Genomic DNA, 16,232 nt, shown 5'->3' with positions numbered 1-16,232 from the left:
ATTTTAGTGCTAGAAATACATATATATATAACATATATGCATATATATTTTAAATATATATGTTCTCATAAATACATGTACTCATGCAAAAAAGCTATCTTTCTATGTATTTTATGATTACAATACCAGTGATTATTTTACATATTTTCCATTTTCTTGGCAAAAAAAAAATAACAGACTTTGGAAATGAAATCTTTTCTACATGTAACTAGCATTCACATAATGCTTTAAATTACTTTGTATACATTAGCTCATTTGAGTCTTAATGCAATGTTTTGTTTTGGATATTGTTATTAATATTATTATTATTACTATTTTACAATAGTAATACAGAGAAGAAAATAGAGTTTCCTTTATAGATAAGGAAATGGAGTTTCATAGAAGTTGATGACTTGGCTATCTATGATCACATAGCATCACAAGTGGGATATACCCCCAAGTCTCTACCATGTCACCTGTGTCTAAATGGTAGTTTTCTGTCTTTGGAAATGTATTATATCAGTATATCTGTTTTCAGAAATTATGGTTCACTTTAAGGAAAATGTGAAATGAAAATGATTTAGACTGGGTCATGGTTCCAGACTATGAGAAAATTATGGCTAAGGATTTTTGAAAATGGTTGGTCAATGTGAGAATCTTTTGAAAGTTTAATTTCAAACTGAGTTAGAAGAGGTATACATTTACCATGGCACAGTGTCTCATTGTTCAGATATTCCTTTCTTGGCAAGCTAAAGTAGAGGGAGGGGCAGATATATAACAATCTGCAAATGAAACTGAAACAGCAGTTGATCTCAGTGGTTTGAGCTCTCCTGAGTTCTACAAAGGGAAGATTAGAAATGAAAAAGAGATGCAAATCTTTGCCAATACATTTCACTTTCTATAACAACCTTCTTAATCTTCACTTGCTATAATAACTTGTACCTATACAAGTAAAGTGAAATCTGTACATATATGAAAATATAGACCCACAGAATTTTAGAGCAGGAAGAATTTGTCTTAAGAGTGAAGAGAATTCAAATAACCAATTCTGACATTATTGATGTGACACTTGATTTCAGTGTAATGAATAGACTGCTAGGCCTGGAGTCATAAAGTCCTGAGTTCAGATATAGCCTGAGACACTAACTAGCTGTGTGACCCTAGGCAAATTACTTCAACCTCTGTTTGCCTCAGTTTTCTCATTTGTAAAACAAGGATAGGTAGGTGGCTTCAGTGCATAGAGAACCAGGTTTGGTAAATTTGCTGTGTGACCCTGGGCAAGTCATTGAACTCTGTTTGCTTCAGTTCATCTGTAAAATGAGCTGGAAAAGGAAATGGCAAACCACTCCATTATTTTTGCCAAAGAGTTAGACATGATTGAAAAACAATTAAATAGTAACAAAACTGGAATAATAATAATAATAATAGTAGCTGCCTCCCAAGGTTATTGTGAGGATTAAATGAGATAATAATTGTAAAATACCAAGCACATGGTTAGTTCTATGTAAATGTTAGCTAGTATTATTATTTGACATCAGGGAGGTGACACCATGACATACACATTAATGGATTTGAGTGAGGGGTGCTGTACTAAGTCACCAGCCTCACTTTCTCCTCCTGGCCAGATATGAATCGGGACTATTGGAGATGGTCCTGGATATGAGGTAGTCAGGGTTAAGTGACTCAGCCAGAGGACAGATTTGAGCTGAGATCCCCTAGACTTCAGGGCTGGCACTCTACCCATTGTGCCATCTAGCTGAACCTTTATAAAATAGTGATGTTAATGCTTTTAGTATCTAGAATCTTTATACCCGTTACAAATGTATCCTCACTCTCTAGTCCAGACATGTTATTTAATACCTAAGGAAGAAGTTGAGACTAAGAGAAATAGTTTGTTTCTGATTCTTTGTAACTCCATTTGGGATTTTCTTGGCAGAGTAGTTTGTCATTTCCTTCTCCAGCTCATTTTACATGTGAAGAAACTGAGGCAAGTAGAGGTTAAAATGTTTTTTTCCAGGGTCATACAGCTAGTAAATGTCTGAAACCTGATTCGAATTCAAGCCTTCCTGGCTCCAGGCTGAGCTCTCTATCTGCTGGACTAATTAGATACCCTATAAGAGATATTTATAGGCATTCTTAATGGCAGAGTTAGGGGTCTACCTGAATCAAGTTGTTTGGATTGTGGGGAACAATTTCTCAAACAATTTAGACTTTTAAAGGGTTTATGTTATTTTAGCTTAATATTTTTAAGGATTCTTGCTTTCACTTTCATTCATCTAGAAAGTCATATTCTCCCTTTCACAGCTTAGCTGATTGCTGTAGAGTTGCTATAGCTGAATATAAAGTCATTATTTGGGGGCTACTGAGGGGAAAAAGTTGGGTTTGAGACCTTGTGAAGATTAGCTCTAACAAGGTTATTTATAGAAGTGGAGAAATGCTCATTTTTCAGTGTGGGCAGAGGAAAGTATTTTTGTGTGTTCCTTTAAAAAATCTCTCTTTGGGTAATTGAAGTAAATTCTCACTTTTATTAAATTTGTACTTAATTTATACTTTAGCTATTTCAACTTATTTTCATCATTATTAAAATAACTACCTATTAAAATAAATACTTTGTGTGAAAGGATTAGATTTACTCTGGTTAGCAGCAGAGGGGATGAGGTAGGATTAAGGGAGGACAGTTACAGAGAAGTTATCTTCCTATTCAATAAAAGAATGAATTTCCCCCCCCAAGTCAATGAGGCAGGGAGTTCTCTGTCATTGAGGAAGCAGCATAATGGTTCTAGTTTCAGAAGTAGCTAGGTTTGTATTCTGGCATAGCTACTTACTATCTCTGTGATCTTGTTAAGTCATTTTACCCAATGTATTGCAATGGATAGTAAGTGGATTTAAAGTGATGGCTTTCTCACTTATTATTTACATATTCTTGGGTAAGTCATATTAACTTTTTTGGACCTTAGTAGCCTCATCTGAAATAGAAGACATTAAGACCAGATAACTTTCAAGATCACTGCAATCCTAAATTTATGATTTTTATGATTTCACTGGGCTTCAGTGTCTTTATCTGCAAAATAAAAGGATTGGATTTAGATGAGGGCTAAATTCCTAATAAAGTCTCTGAAACCCCTTATTCACGAGTCAGACCTAGATGACACTTAAGTAGCTGTAACAAGCATTGAGAGGTACTCTAATTTTGTTGGTAGAGCAGGATTTTTTTTTCTTTCCTTCCTTTCTCTCTCTCTCTCTTTCTCTCCTTCCTTCCTTTCTTTTTCCTTCTTTCTATTCTTTTTGCTTCATGATCTCTGGCAATCTGGTGAAACCTGTGGACCTCTGTTAACAGAACTGTTTTTAAATGAATAGAATAAAATACATAGCATTAATAAGGAAGCAATTATAATAAAATATAATTACCAATATATTATTAAAAAAACAAGTTTATGGACCTTTTGAAATCTACCCACTTTTCACTTGGGGGGGGGCGGTCTGTGGATCCCAGATTAAGAACTCTTGAGCTACGGTATAAATCTCTGTGTCAGGAGATGTGTTCAAATTCTGACTTGGTTTGACTTAGATACACTCATAAACCTATCACCATGGGCAAATGGCTTAACCTTTTATAACCCTCAATTCTTTCATCTATAAAATGGTGCTAATAAGACTACTTTGTAGTGTTGTTTGTCAGGAAAGTGCTAGCTTTATCATCATGTGAATTGGTCATATGTAAAATTAAGGAGTAATGCACAAACTCATTTACGTAGCATTTTAAGAATTTGAAGCAGTTTTTTAATGACCACCCTGTAAAGTAGATTATGAATTTAGTATAATCCTCATTTCATAGATTGAGTCTTAAAGTGACCTGCCTGGGGACTCCTCCAAAATCTCTGTTGACTCTAAAACTATTTCTGTTCTATGACTCGATGATTCTACACTAGCCAGAAGAGTTGAATTGCACGGCAAAATTAGTCAATCCCCAAAACTTAAGTCTTGCCCTTCAGATAGATCTTTAGTTGACTGGAAGACCTGGGATCCTTCCAGCTCCTTAGCCAGCAGACCACGGATCTGCACTTTGTTGGTTTGGCAGTCTGCCTGAACAATACCAAGCTGTTCCTACAATTTAGATGCCATCCTCGATCCCCTCAGATCTGGCCAGAGTGGTAGATGAACAATCTTAAGCGTAAATTTTCGGTGAGCTCAGAAAATGCCTTCCCCTTCCCATCTGATGAGCCATCCACGGGGAGAAAATAAAGGGCTCCCTCGGACCGAGTCGATTTAGCTAGTTATTAAAAAAAAAATAGCCATCTGCAGTGGCACAGAAATGAGCAGTTTGCTGGTTCCTTTTCCAAGGAAATCTGCCTCGCATCTGCTGAATTCTGTTCCCTCCTTCTCCTCCAGGAGATGCCTTCTTCCCTACTCCCTGACCTCTTTCTTCTTCTTACTTCCACCGCAAAAAAAAAAAAAAGGATGTAAAAATAGTGAATCCTCTTTGGTTTGCACTCAGCATTCGGGGATCCGGTAAAATATGCTAAAAACGAATCCGCCAGCGCAGAGCGAGCACCCAGGAAAGAGGGAGGTGGGGGGACGGGGAGGGGCGCCCGCTGCCATCCCAGTCATCACCCCAGACGGGCGCCCCCTCCGCGTCGCGCCCCCTTGGACTAAAGGCGGCCTTTCCCCGTTGAACTCTGGGCCGAGACGCAGCCCTCCGGGCTGCAGCCGTCTGGCCCCGGACGCCCGGGGTGGGCGGGGGCGGCCCGCGCCCCGCTCGCGCCTCCCCGGGGGACTCCGCGGCCGGGCCCCGCGGGGACTCGGAGGGCCAGGAGCCGGGGGGCGGGGCCGGCGGAGGGGCGCGCGGAGGGCGGGGCCGGCGCCTGCGCAGAGCACTTCCTTGTTTGTCCCCGTGACCGCCGCGGGAGAGGCGCTTCGGCGGAGCGCGCTCAGTCCGCTGTCGGCTGTCAGGAGCGCCGCGGCTGGCCCGGCCAGGCAGGGAAGTTCGCGGCGCCCCCCGCCCGCCCCGGCCCCCGCAGCGGGCCGCCCGCGCCGCCGCGCCCCGGGCCGGGCCGCCCTCTCGGCCCGCGCGCCCTGCCCCCCGCGCCGCGCCGGGCGCGAGCTGCCGCAGAGAAGCCGCCGCCGGGATGAGCCCCGAGAGGCGGGTCAGGGCGCCCCCTCCTCCCGCCGCCGCGGCCGCCCGCGGAGTTTGAAGGGCCCCTTTCTTCGCCGCCGCCGCCGCCGCCGCTCCCTTTCCCGCCTCGCTCCGGAGCCGCCTCGGCCGGCGTGGAGGGCGGGCGGAGAGGCGCCGCGGGCGCGGGGCTCGGGCGGGCGGACCGGGCCGGCCCCGGGCCGGGGGTGTGGATGAGCCGCCGCCCCCCGGGGCTCGGCGCGGCTCCCCTGTGGCTGCTCTCCCCAACCTCCGCTTGTGTTTCGCCTCCCGGGCAGGATGCCGGACCAGATCTCGGTGTCCGAGTTCATCGCCGAGACCACGGAGGACTACAACTCGCCCACCACCTCCAGCTTCACCACCCGGCTGCACAACTGCAGGAACACCGTCACGCTGCTGGAAGAGGTAACCGCCGGCCGCCCCCTCCCCAGCGGGGCCGGGGCGGGGGGAGGGGGCGCGGGCGCCGGGCCCCGCTGTGCGGCCGGGCCCGGGAGGCTTCCCCGGGGAAAGGAACGTGGACATCCCGAGCGAGGGCGCAGCCGGGACCCCGGGGCTGGCCCCAGCCGGACGGCCGCCCCGCCGGCCCCTGCGGCTTGAGCGCAGCCAGAGCCAGCCCGCACTCGCTCCTATTTTGTTTTGTGGATAAAGAGGAGCGAGCCCGGCCCGGGGGGGCCCCGGAGCACAGAGTGGCCGCCGCCGCCGGAAAATGGCCTGACTTGAGGCGCGGGGCGGCAGGCGGGGAGGGCATGTGCAGAGCCGCTTCTCTTCTCAGAGCCCTTCGGGGAGGGGGTGACGGGGAGGGGATGGGGGGGTCAGCGACCACCGCAAGGTGACTCCCGTCCAATGCAATCCTTCCCCTCGACAGCGCCCGGCACGCAGTCGGCCACTTGGGTAGGTTTGAGTTTGAATGAAACGAGCGAGTCGAGGGAGTGATGAAAGCACGCAATGTAGGGGAGCAGGACTGCACTTTTGCTCGCAGTCCGCAGTCAGCACCACCCTTTCCGTTGCTTTCCCCCCCCCCCCCAAAGGTATTTAGGTAGTGGAAAAGTGGCATCAGGTGAAAGATGGATGAAAAGTTTACCTTCCCCCCCCCCCCCCGGGTGGCTTTGCTGTGGCTTGCTTCTTTGAGGTTTGGGGATCTCTTCCCCACTTTTAGGCTTGTAATGGTGAACACACCGTTAATATCCATAAGCTAGTGCCTCTGTGGACAAGGTATATTAGGGATAGGCTGCTTTGGCTAGTCTTGCAAATTGACTTTAAGCCTGATGAAGAGGTAGTGGGTTCTTTAAAAAAGCAGAGTTCTGAATTTTAACTAAGAGCTCCCATAATGGAGCATCTGTGGGTGTTTGCATTCCAGTTATTGTGCTTAGATTTTTGTCTGGAGCCTCTGCTCCCAGTTGCAGATGTTCCCAAAAAGGCATCTAGAATCATCTCAACACTAATTGATGAATCATAAAGATGAAGGGGAAAGAGTCAAGTAACGAGCTTTTGTTTGATCCCAAGCGCAACAGTTATATTTTGTTCTTTATAAATTGTTGGTCTTTGGACTTGACATAATCTTTAATAGCCCTTTTATTAAACACTGTTGCCATGCATTCAGCGCTTTACTGTTCTGTCCTTCAGGCCACTGAGATAAACAGGAACATGCTGTTATATGAGCATGCCTTCCCATCATTTCTCTCCAAATTGTATATGCCTTTAAAAGGAGCATGTCTGATTAGACAGTGCTGTCATTCTCCTTTAGATAAGTTCTTCAGCAACGACTAATAGACTTGTCAGTCACCTTAACTTTTCCAACTCTGCACAAATAGATAGGGTGGCTGCCTTCTGCTTGTCCCACATGTGATAAAGAACCCAAAGTGAATGAATTAAGAGTCCCTTCTATGAGAGCATACTTAACTATTTTGCATCTCCAAAGGAAATGAGTGGGTTAAAATACAATTGCATGCAACTGCCCCATTCAGTCTGTTGATTTTGAGCAAAGGGATAACTTGAACCTCAAAAAAGAATACATAGTATTTGCATGGTTTTATGATGAATTTGCAAGGGTAGGTTGAAGAACAAATTCTGTCTATGAATATTATGACCCATGAGCTTGATGAGAAAGGAGATCATTTCAAACTGGTTTAAGGTTCCAGAAATTTAAAGTTTTTGGCATATACACACATATATATATATATGATACATATATATATATATATATATATATATATATAATACAGAATAAGAAAATGCATCCTCCTCAAATTGTTCCATCAAATTGCAAATGAAAGAGGTTGGAGGTTTTTCTGCAGAATTATGAAATGTATAGTTTTTTTTTTAAATTTCTTCCAGGAGTTTGAAAATATTTATTATCCTTCTCATTCTTGCCACTTTTCATTCTCCTAAGACCATGTAGAAAGGGAAAAGACATGTAGGTAGATCAGAACACAGTAGGTTTATCTAATCTTTATTTTTGATGTTAGGTCTGTGTTATTGTCTCTGAAATATGAGGAAAGGTTACATGTGGTTAAATAATAGAGTTGGCATTTACTTCATGAAGTGAGGTGTTTGGAAATTTCATGAATATTGCTTAAGTTGTTTATTTAGTTATTCTTAGAACTTGGAACTTTTGGAAATTCCTGGGGGAGGGATAGGAGTCCCTTTTCCTATTGAGTGCTATATCATCTTTTTTTTTATGATTTGGTAAACTTGGAATTCTCTATTTTTCATCTTCCTAATTCTCTTCATGTGTTTTACAAAGCTTCTCTTTGCTCCTGAGCTTTGTACTGCTAACTTAGATGAACTCAGCCTGTGATATTTGTATCAGCATTTTGAGGTTGACATCACCAGTTCACTCAATCTGCTCTGGGCTATTTATTTCATTCCCTTAATTTCTCTTTTTTTTTTTTCAACTTTGTCACTATTATCCTCCATCACCTTCTTACTTAATGCTACCAATCCTTCTCCCCAGCCAGCCATTTCCAGATGGGTCCTGATTTAATTTGCCATGTCTTGTTGGTTAGAGGGCCCTAGACCTGGATGATGATTCCTGTAACTTTCCCTTTAAATCTCTTTGTATTCTGTAAGTGGGTCAGGAATACATAGTGACAACAAGTAGAATTTTCACTTCTGAATTTTTTCTTTTTTGCTTCTGCATTTTTACCTTCTGGACTCCAATTGTGAATTCTTTGTTGGCCTGTCATAATGAATAGTTTGTGGTTGGGGTTTGGAATTTATGAGCTAGTATGGAGCTGGGGTTTTATCTGGGGATGGGGGGGGGATGTTTTCCAAACTAGAAGCCAATGTTCTGCTTGCTTGTTCAGCAGCCCCAGCACACTGATGTGAACTGCTATACTCATGACTATTGGAAGTTATGAAGTGTAAGTAGCTCAGAACAGTGAGAGGTTTTTTTTTTAAAGTAAAGGAAAATAAATGTGCTCTGCTGAGGGACAGTCATAAGGAGTAATACTGGCAGGTATAGCTGGAGATCACTGAAAGAAATTTGATATGTCTTTCTGGAAAATTTTGAGCCATAGACAAAAGGAGTGGCTTTTTTAGTAAGATTTAGAATAGATTCATTGAATGTTAGACCTGAAAAGTACCTCAGAGGTCATCTAGTCAAATGCTCTTCCCTTCCCTTTTTTTTAATAGATGAGGAAAGTGACATGCCAAGAAGTACAGTGATGCACCTTGAGGTTACCTAGCTAGTTATTGACAGAATTGGAACTCAGGCTTGTTTTGGACTCTCATTCCATTGTTCTTTCCACTAATCCACATTATCTCTGTTGTATTGGAAATTAGATCAATGTACTTGCTGAAATAGTGACAGGGAGAAGGCTCAGTGGAGAGAGCACTCAGCCTGGAGTCAGGAAGACCTATATTCAAATCCAGCTTTAAACAGGTACTAGCTGAGCCACTTCATCCTGTTTGCCCCAGTTTCCTCATCTGTAAAAGGAGCTGGAGAAGGAAATGGCAAACCACTCCAGTATCTTTGCAAAGAAAATTCCAAATAAGAATACAAAGAGTCAGGCAGGACTGGACAACAACTTGCTGAAGTTAACACAATCAAATTTGCTTGAATTCAGAGAATCATTATGTTCTTAATTTTTTTTTTTTCCTTTTGAGGTTAGGTCATGGAAGGTGCCGAAAATCAGGATAATGACTTTTGAATTTGCTGTGTATTTAGCATACTTTTGATACTATCTTTTGTTTCTCAGGACTGGTCCTAAAGATAGGTAGAGTTGTGAAAGGAACTGTGAACAAGACCAGTCATCTGGATTTCATCAAGGTGTCTGACAAAGTCCTTGGTGACATTCTTCTACAAGGTGGATAACTGGAGGTTTTGGGTTCAGAAATGATGATCTACTCTAGCCCAAGAATGTCAGCTGTTCATTATTTCCACTTAAATTTCTCTAGTAGAATTCTGTTTCCCTATTGTACAAAAAAAAAAAAAAGAATAAAGTCTCTGCCCTCAAGGAACTTACAGTTGAATTGCAGAAGGCAATGCACAAAGGAACAAGAAAATGATAGGGGAGAAGAGGCAAGGGAGGTACCCAAGAAGACAGTCAGGGAAGTCCTAAATTGATGCAGCCTAATGAGAAATGATAAGTTTTGAGCTAAGTTCTCTCCTTAAATGAAGGTTTTTGTATTTTGTAACTCTGCCCTTCAATCAGAGGTGGTGATGAGATAGAGAGTACTCAAGATGATGGGATTTTAATAGGGTGAAGAAATTATCCCAATAATGAGTTTCCTGGGGCTTGGAAAAGGCAAAGAAGTCCCTAAGTAGTGCAGCCAGGTGAGAAATGAGGAAATAGTCAGCATTGGAGAAGACTTGGACAGCATGTTTATTGAATTAATTTAAAGATATGATGCTAGGACAAATTAATCATGTATGTGATGACTGAATTAGGGTTGCCTTACTTTTCTGTCACAAAGAAAATAAGGAAAGAGAAAGAAAAAGAAAATTTCAGCAGAGGACTAAAAAGTGCTCTGAAGTAGGTGAGGAATTTAATAGGGATAAATATACAGTTTTGTAATTGGGTTAAAATCATCTTTTTAAATACATAATAGGAGAGATACAGCTGGACTTATATTCATGTAGACTTATGAATCAACAGTGAAAGGTGGCAGTGAGAATGTCCAGTGAATGAAGTCCTACTATAAGACTACATATAAAGTGTTAATTACCATTCTGGGAGATATATTTTAGAAAGCTCATTGGCAGGCAAGAACACATCCAAAAGAAGGCAATCATGATGGTGAGCAGACCTCAAAAATCTGCTCTGTGTGGAACAGAGGAGAGAAATGAAATTCATTGATGGGAAATGGGGATATTAGCCTAGAGAAAATAGAGACTGGTTTGGGGAGGGGAGATGCAGAGGAGGATATATAATCACATTCTTCCAATGATTGGAGGGCTGGCAAGTAGAATAAGAATTAGGAACAAAACTCAATTCTGCTTAGGCTTTGGAAGGCAGAAGGCCCTTGGAAGAGTAGGTGGAAGGGTCAGAGTAGATGATTCTTCAATGTTCAAGATGTTCTTCAATGAGTGGAAACTTTCTAACATTTGGAAATGTCCAGAAGATAATGAGGTCCCTGTCACTTAATGACAAGTGACCCCTTTTCAGGCAAGATGTATGCAAGATGAATGATTCAGCTTATGGTTGCACTGATGACCTCTGAAGCCTCTTCCTCTTAAAATCCTGTCATTTTTTTCTATCTGACCATAGTTCTCTTCACTAATGGCTTGGTTATTAGAGACAAGGCATTGTCAACACTTTTAACTTAATAAGTCTTACTGGATAGGTAATTTTATGTCTGGAAAGAATGAAGTAAGCAAGTATGCACTTAGAATGTGGAAAAGGTAAAAGATAGGAAGTAATCTTTTTAAATGTGTATGAAAACATAGACTTTATAAAGAATGCAAGGAATTTCTTTTTCATTAAACATGCTGGTTTAGTGAAACAGAGGTACTTGTATATCAGAGTTTTATCCTCTTTCACTGATGATCAGGATCTTCTGTTGAATGATGCTAATTAAGAACTGTTGAAGCAAAATGATGATTAACATTGAAAAAATTACATATTTATAAAAAAATTTGACATGTCATGGCAATTATTTTCATATTGTATAGGATTCATCAAGACATAAGCTATATATTATATTAGGCAGCTAGATGGTACAGTGGGTAGAGCACCAACCCTGAAATCAGGAGGACCTGAATTCAAATCCAGCCTTAGACATTTACTAGCTGTGGGCAAATCGCTCAATCCTGATAGCTTTGCATCCAGGTCTATCTCCAGTAGTCTTGATTCATATCTGACACTAGACCTAGATGATTCCAAAGGGGAAAATGAGGCTAGTGACTTAGCACAGCTCTCATTCAAATCCGGTTCACTTGCTTGTCATGGCATTACCTCTGTGATATAATGGTCTTCTTCAGGAAAGAAGGACAAGCATCATCAAGATAAATACTATGGGATGGAATATGTATTTACACTATGCATTACACAGCATAGGCATTTATTGTTCATTAAAGGGAACCGTAGTACTGTGTATCCCTGATTTTGAATGTGGTGTTCCTCCCTCCATTAATGTAATCCTTCCATGCCTCTTCATCCTGTGTTATTTTCCTACATGTTTTCATATGAATGAGGATGCACCCGTCAATCCAGGTTTTCTTCTGATTCTTTTCCATCTCTCAGGGTTACCAAAATTACTACCAGACAGTCTGTCTATATGTTGACTTTCAGTTTTATAAATGAGTTCCTATCTCTACCTTTTCTGGAATACATTTCTTTAATCTTTTCTTGTATATCATTTCTTGCTTAAAAGTTGTTATTCGCAGCAATGTCTTTCCATTTCTTTTCTGGTTATTTGTTATTTAAATTCTTCTGGAATTCCATGGTTCTAGCCATATAAATTCATCAGAAGAATACTGATATGGACTTTTGCAATAGCAAGCAGTTTGGTATCAGTACAGGGTACTATATGATTTCCTATCAATCAATAAACATTTATTAAGTGACTAATATGTTCTAGGCTCTAGGGAGACAAAAGCATAAATGATATTCTAATCCATCTTGATCTGTTACTCCGATCTATCTGTCTGCCAGCTCATTATCCATCTATGGCATATGATAATTTGACAATTCATCAATATAGCTGCATGTCATAATCTGGGCAATGAGATTTTCATTGGTCTTCCCAATTCTCTTCCCTGTCCATTTTATCTACCATATAACCACCAGATAATCTTTCTTGGGTATGGGTCAGATCACATCTCTTCTCATCTCAAGAGTCTTCAGGAGTTCCTTATTTCCTCTAGGAAAAAGAAAATACAAATTAGCCTGATGAAATCTTTCACAATCTTCCTCTAGTCTGCTTTTCCTTACTTGTTTTTACCTTTGCCCTGTATCTTACAGCTAAACTGACCTTTTTATGCTGAACTGATATATAATAATATTCCAGTTCTTATCCCTGTCCCTTTGTGTGCTCTTTTCCACAACTTGTCATTCCCCTTCTTGAAATGTGAAGTCTTATCAACTTTACCTCTTAATTCCTAGCTTCCTTTGGAACTCAGCTTTGGTACTGCCTCCCCCTCTAGGCCTTTCCAGATTTTCTCATCTCCTTGTTAGTTGTCCTCCTGAATATACTGTATATATATTTTCTTTTTACTTATCTGTGAATATGTGATAGCCATCTTTTATTCCACCATGTACATTTTTTGAAGGTGAAGAATATTTCATTTTTTACTTTTTATCCTTCATGTGTAGATACTAGTCTTGAATGTTGTATTTGGTAAGTGTTGAATTTATTTTTATGCATTTGATCATGCCACTATGGATGATTCTCCCTTTCTTGAGTTGTTCTTTCATTGAGGAATCTTTGTGGCTTTCTACAATTCATTTTGTTTAGTATCACATCATTTGTTAATGGGATTATTTGAAAAACCTTGCCTTCAATAATGACTATCACAACATTGTAAGCCAGATTACTGAATTGACTAATACAATTTTCTATTCAGACTTGGAGTGGCAGTGAGTGCCCAATACCTATTGCTGGGGAGGCTATGAATGGTAGATTGCCTGTGTTCTCTTTTTTAGAAATACTCCTATCAATTGAGTGTTTTCACCAAGTCACCATTATGGTGAGCCCTTGAGACTGTATGGTTGCCTAAGGAGAAATAAAACATTTTAGGGAAGAAAAAGCAGATTCAGTTGAATGTTCTGCGGCCAGTCTACTTTGGGATCAGGCCTATGAGTGACCACTGCGCTTCTAATCTGGAATTGGTAGAGAGATCCCCTAAAAAAAAATTTTTTTTTGATTTAGCTAGCATATTTGCTAAATGCTTAAACTTGAAAGGCCCAAAAGATCAAGAACAATGTTTAATTTTATGTGTTCTGCAAAAGATAATGATTTAATTTGTATTTAGACCTAAAGGTTCTTGCTGTATAAGTACAAAATTCCTAGCACCTTAATCACAGGGGCATGCTAAAAGTATGTGAGTAAGGGATCTATGTCATGGTAAAAATGTTTTTAAGAGATCTCCTTATACTCCGAAATCTTGATTCCTTCCACTCATTAGGGACAGAAATTATGTACTTAGCTAAATTCATCATAAACAACTGATATTTTTTGAATGCCTACTATGTGCAGAGTGATCTCTTCCAGTGTTTTTGACAAAAATCAAAATTAACATGCAGATCATCTTACTTGGCTTACTTTTGCTTCCCTTTTCCTCTAGGCCCTTAGTAATAAGAAAGAAATAGCCTGAGGTGGGTAGCAGGAGGTGGTAATAGCCTGTTTATTATTTTTGCTGGCTGCTAATTAGGACTAATATGTAGTTTTTGTTTCTGCAGATCTACAGGGTGGTTTTCTGTCTTAGACTAAGTCTCCTTCAGTCAACTGTAAGAGTTGAATAAATCTAAAGTGACATGGAAATGACTTTTGAATTTTAAAGTTATGAAGGAGCTTAAGAGTTGGAAGGGGCTTTCCAAATTATCTACTCCCAGGATGGGAATCTTCTTTCAACACTGACATCTACTTTCCATTTGAACACCTTGTGTGTGATGGGAAACTCATTTCCCCATAGGATAGTCCAGCTTTTTTGTTTTATTTTGTTCTTTTGGTTTTGGGCAAATCCTTCTCAAATTAAAAGCCTTTTTGAAATCTGTATCTCTGTAACTTAAATTTGTTGGTCTTAGTTAAGCCTCCTGGAGCCAGGTAGTTTAATGCCTATTTCAGATGATAGTTCTTTGAATAGCTGAAGATAGCTATCTTTTTTGCATTTCTTACATCTGTGATATAACCTGCTTCTTTTTTTTTGGGGGGGGGGATAAACATTCCCATTTCTTTTAATCATTGCTTATATAATATATTCTTGTTTGTTACTATTGTTTTCATTCAGAATATAATATCATTGCCAATCTAATAATTGTAAAAATTGTAAAAAAGTGTTATTTCAGACTGAATTGTTGAATCTGTAGCAATATAACCTTATGCCAATAGCTATAATTGCTCTATTTGAGAGGCATCAACTTGCATAGCATCATGGTAGGAGGGGTATAGAATCATAAACAGGGTCTCTTGCCTTGAGGAGCTTTCATGAAACGACTTTTCAATTTCATGCATGTTGATCTCCAAGGGGACCAAAAAATAACCTGCAATTAAGCTGGTATTCCTGTTATGGGTTAGGTCCTCTCTGCTTTTTTCTTTGCTGTCTGAAACCTGGTATTAGTTTCTACTCCTTTACCAGCAGACTTTTTTGCTTTTCTGCCTAAATTCAGGTACCAAAGACAGATTGGGGAAGAGAATGAAAATGGAGTTTGTGAGTTTGGGGGTGAGGTGAGGAGAAGGAAAGGAAGAAAGATTCCTGTTCCCCTCTTGTAAGATTTTTCAGGAGGCAGATTGGTATAGTAGTAAGAAAGATTGAATCTCAGTTTTAGAAGGTGTTGTTTTACATGATTTATAAGTTCTTGGAGTTCTAAGTCTAGAGTTCTCAGATTTTAGCATTGTACTAGTCAAAAGGAGTACTACTCATAAACTATTTCACAAGCTTCTTGATGGTAGGGACTATTTCTTTTTTCTTTCCTTTTTCTTTTACAAGGCAATGGAGTTAAGTGATTTGCTCAGGGTCACACAACTAGGTAATTATTAAGTGTTTGAGGTCAAATTTGAACTCAGGTCCTCCTGACTCCAGGGCCAGTATTCTATCTACTGTGTCACCTAGCTGCCCCTTCTTAATCATTTATATATTTTCCCCAGCTGTCTGGCAGAGAGAATAGTATACATTTGATAATTATTTATTGAATAGATGAGTGAATGTGCATTTATTAAGTCTTCATATATGATGAGAACTGTGCTAAATTACTGGGGATAAAAATAATCCAAGCAATCAACACTGTCTTGCCCTCTAGAAGCTTTCATTCTGATTGCAGTTGACAACACATAGAGAAGCTTGTTGGGGAGTAGAAGGTAGGATAGGAGGAGAATGCTTTAGAAATAGACAGGAAATGGTGAAGAATCCTGGTTTCACTAAGATGAGTTGAAAGTTCACTTATCAGAACATAGAATCTAATGAGTATAGTCCAAGGTTCTAGTGGGAAGGGAATAGGGGAATTACTTGAGTACAAGTGTCATGATATAAAAATGACACACAAAAAATTAATGGTGCTGTTGTGGATGGGCATAGTTTCAGTTCAAGTCAGTGAGTATTTAATATTTATTGCAAACTCTTTACCAAGGTTTGGTGCTCAGTGTTGGTGGTATAAAGATGAAAAATTGACTTTGATTTTTGCCCTCAAGGATTTGGAGTCAAAAGGAGGAGGACTTAGTGTATATGAATAGGAGGCCCATACACAAATCAAAACTATCTTTTGTAGAATCCTGGCTTATGGTGCCGGACAGTGGCTAATTCTCTGCCTTTTTCCGATTCATGACCTGCCTGTTACCTCTGTTGAAAAAGATCCCTGACTACTATAGATTGTTGTTTGCTTCCATTTCTTTGACTGGAACCTTTTATTTTGTTGGGTCCTAAAAAGGTTATTTCCTTAAGGGAATAATTATAGTAATAATAATAGCTACCATTTACAGTGCTTTATACATGTTCTCATTTGATCCT

The 16,232-nt window shown here is 40.4% G+C and overlaps 1 protein-coding gene across 6 annotated transcripts in view; it reads left to right on the top strand.

Moving 5' to 3' along the window:
• The window catches only part of ASAP1 (ArfGAP with SH3 domain, ankyrin repeat and PH domain 1), a 606,433-nt gene that overhangs the window by 234,463 nt on the left and 355,738 nt on the right, over positions 1-16,232 (top strand). For 5 of the 6 annotated variants that reach the window (XM_074202331.1, XM_074202330.1, XM_074202328.1 and 2 more), the window contains one exon: positions 5,407-5,533. The exons of the other annotated variant lie outside the window; for it this stretch is intronic. In XM_074202331.1, coding sequence (XP_074058432.1) covers positions 5,407-5,533 — 127 coding nt within the window. The remainder of the gene's footprint in view (positions 1-5,406; positions 5,534-16,232) is intronic. 6 annotated transcript variants of the gene reach the window in all.

Source organism: Macrotis lagotis, chromosome X, assembly GCF_037893015.1.
Source record: "Macrotis lagotis isolate mMagLag1 chromosome X, bilby.v1.9.chrom.fasta, whole genome shotgun sequence".
Taxonomy (NCBI): Eukaryota; Metazoa; Chordata; class Mammalia; order Peramelemorphia; family Peramelidae; genus Macrotis; species Macrotis lagotis.
The sequence above is the reverse complement of the archived record's forward strand: the minus strand, read 5'-3'. Positions and strand labels throughout refer to the sequence as shown.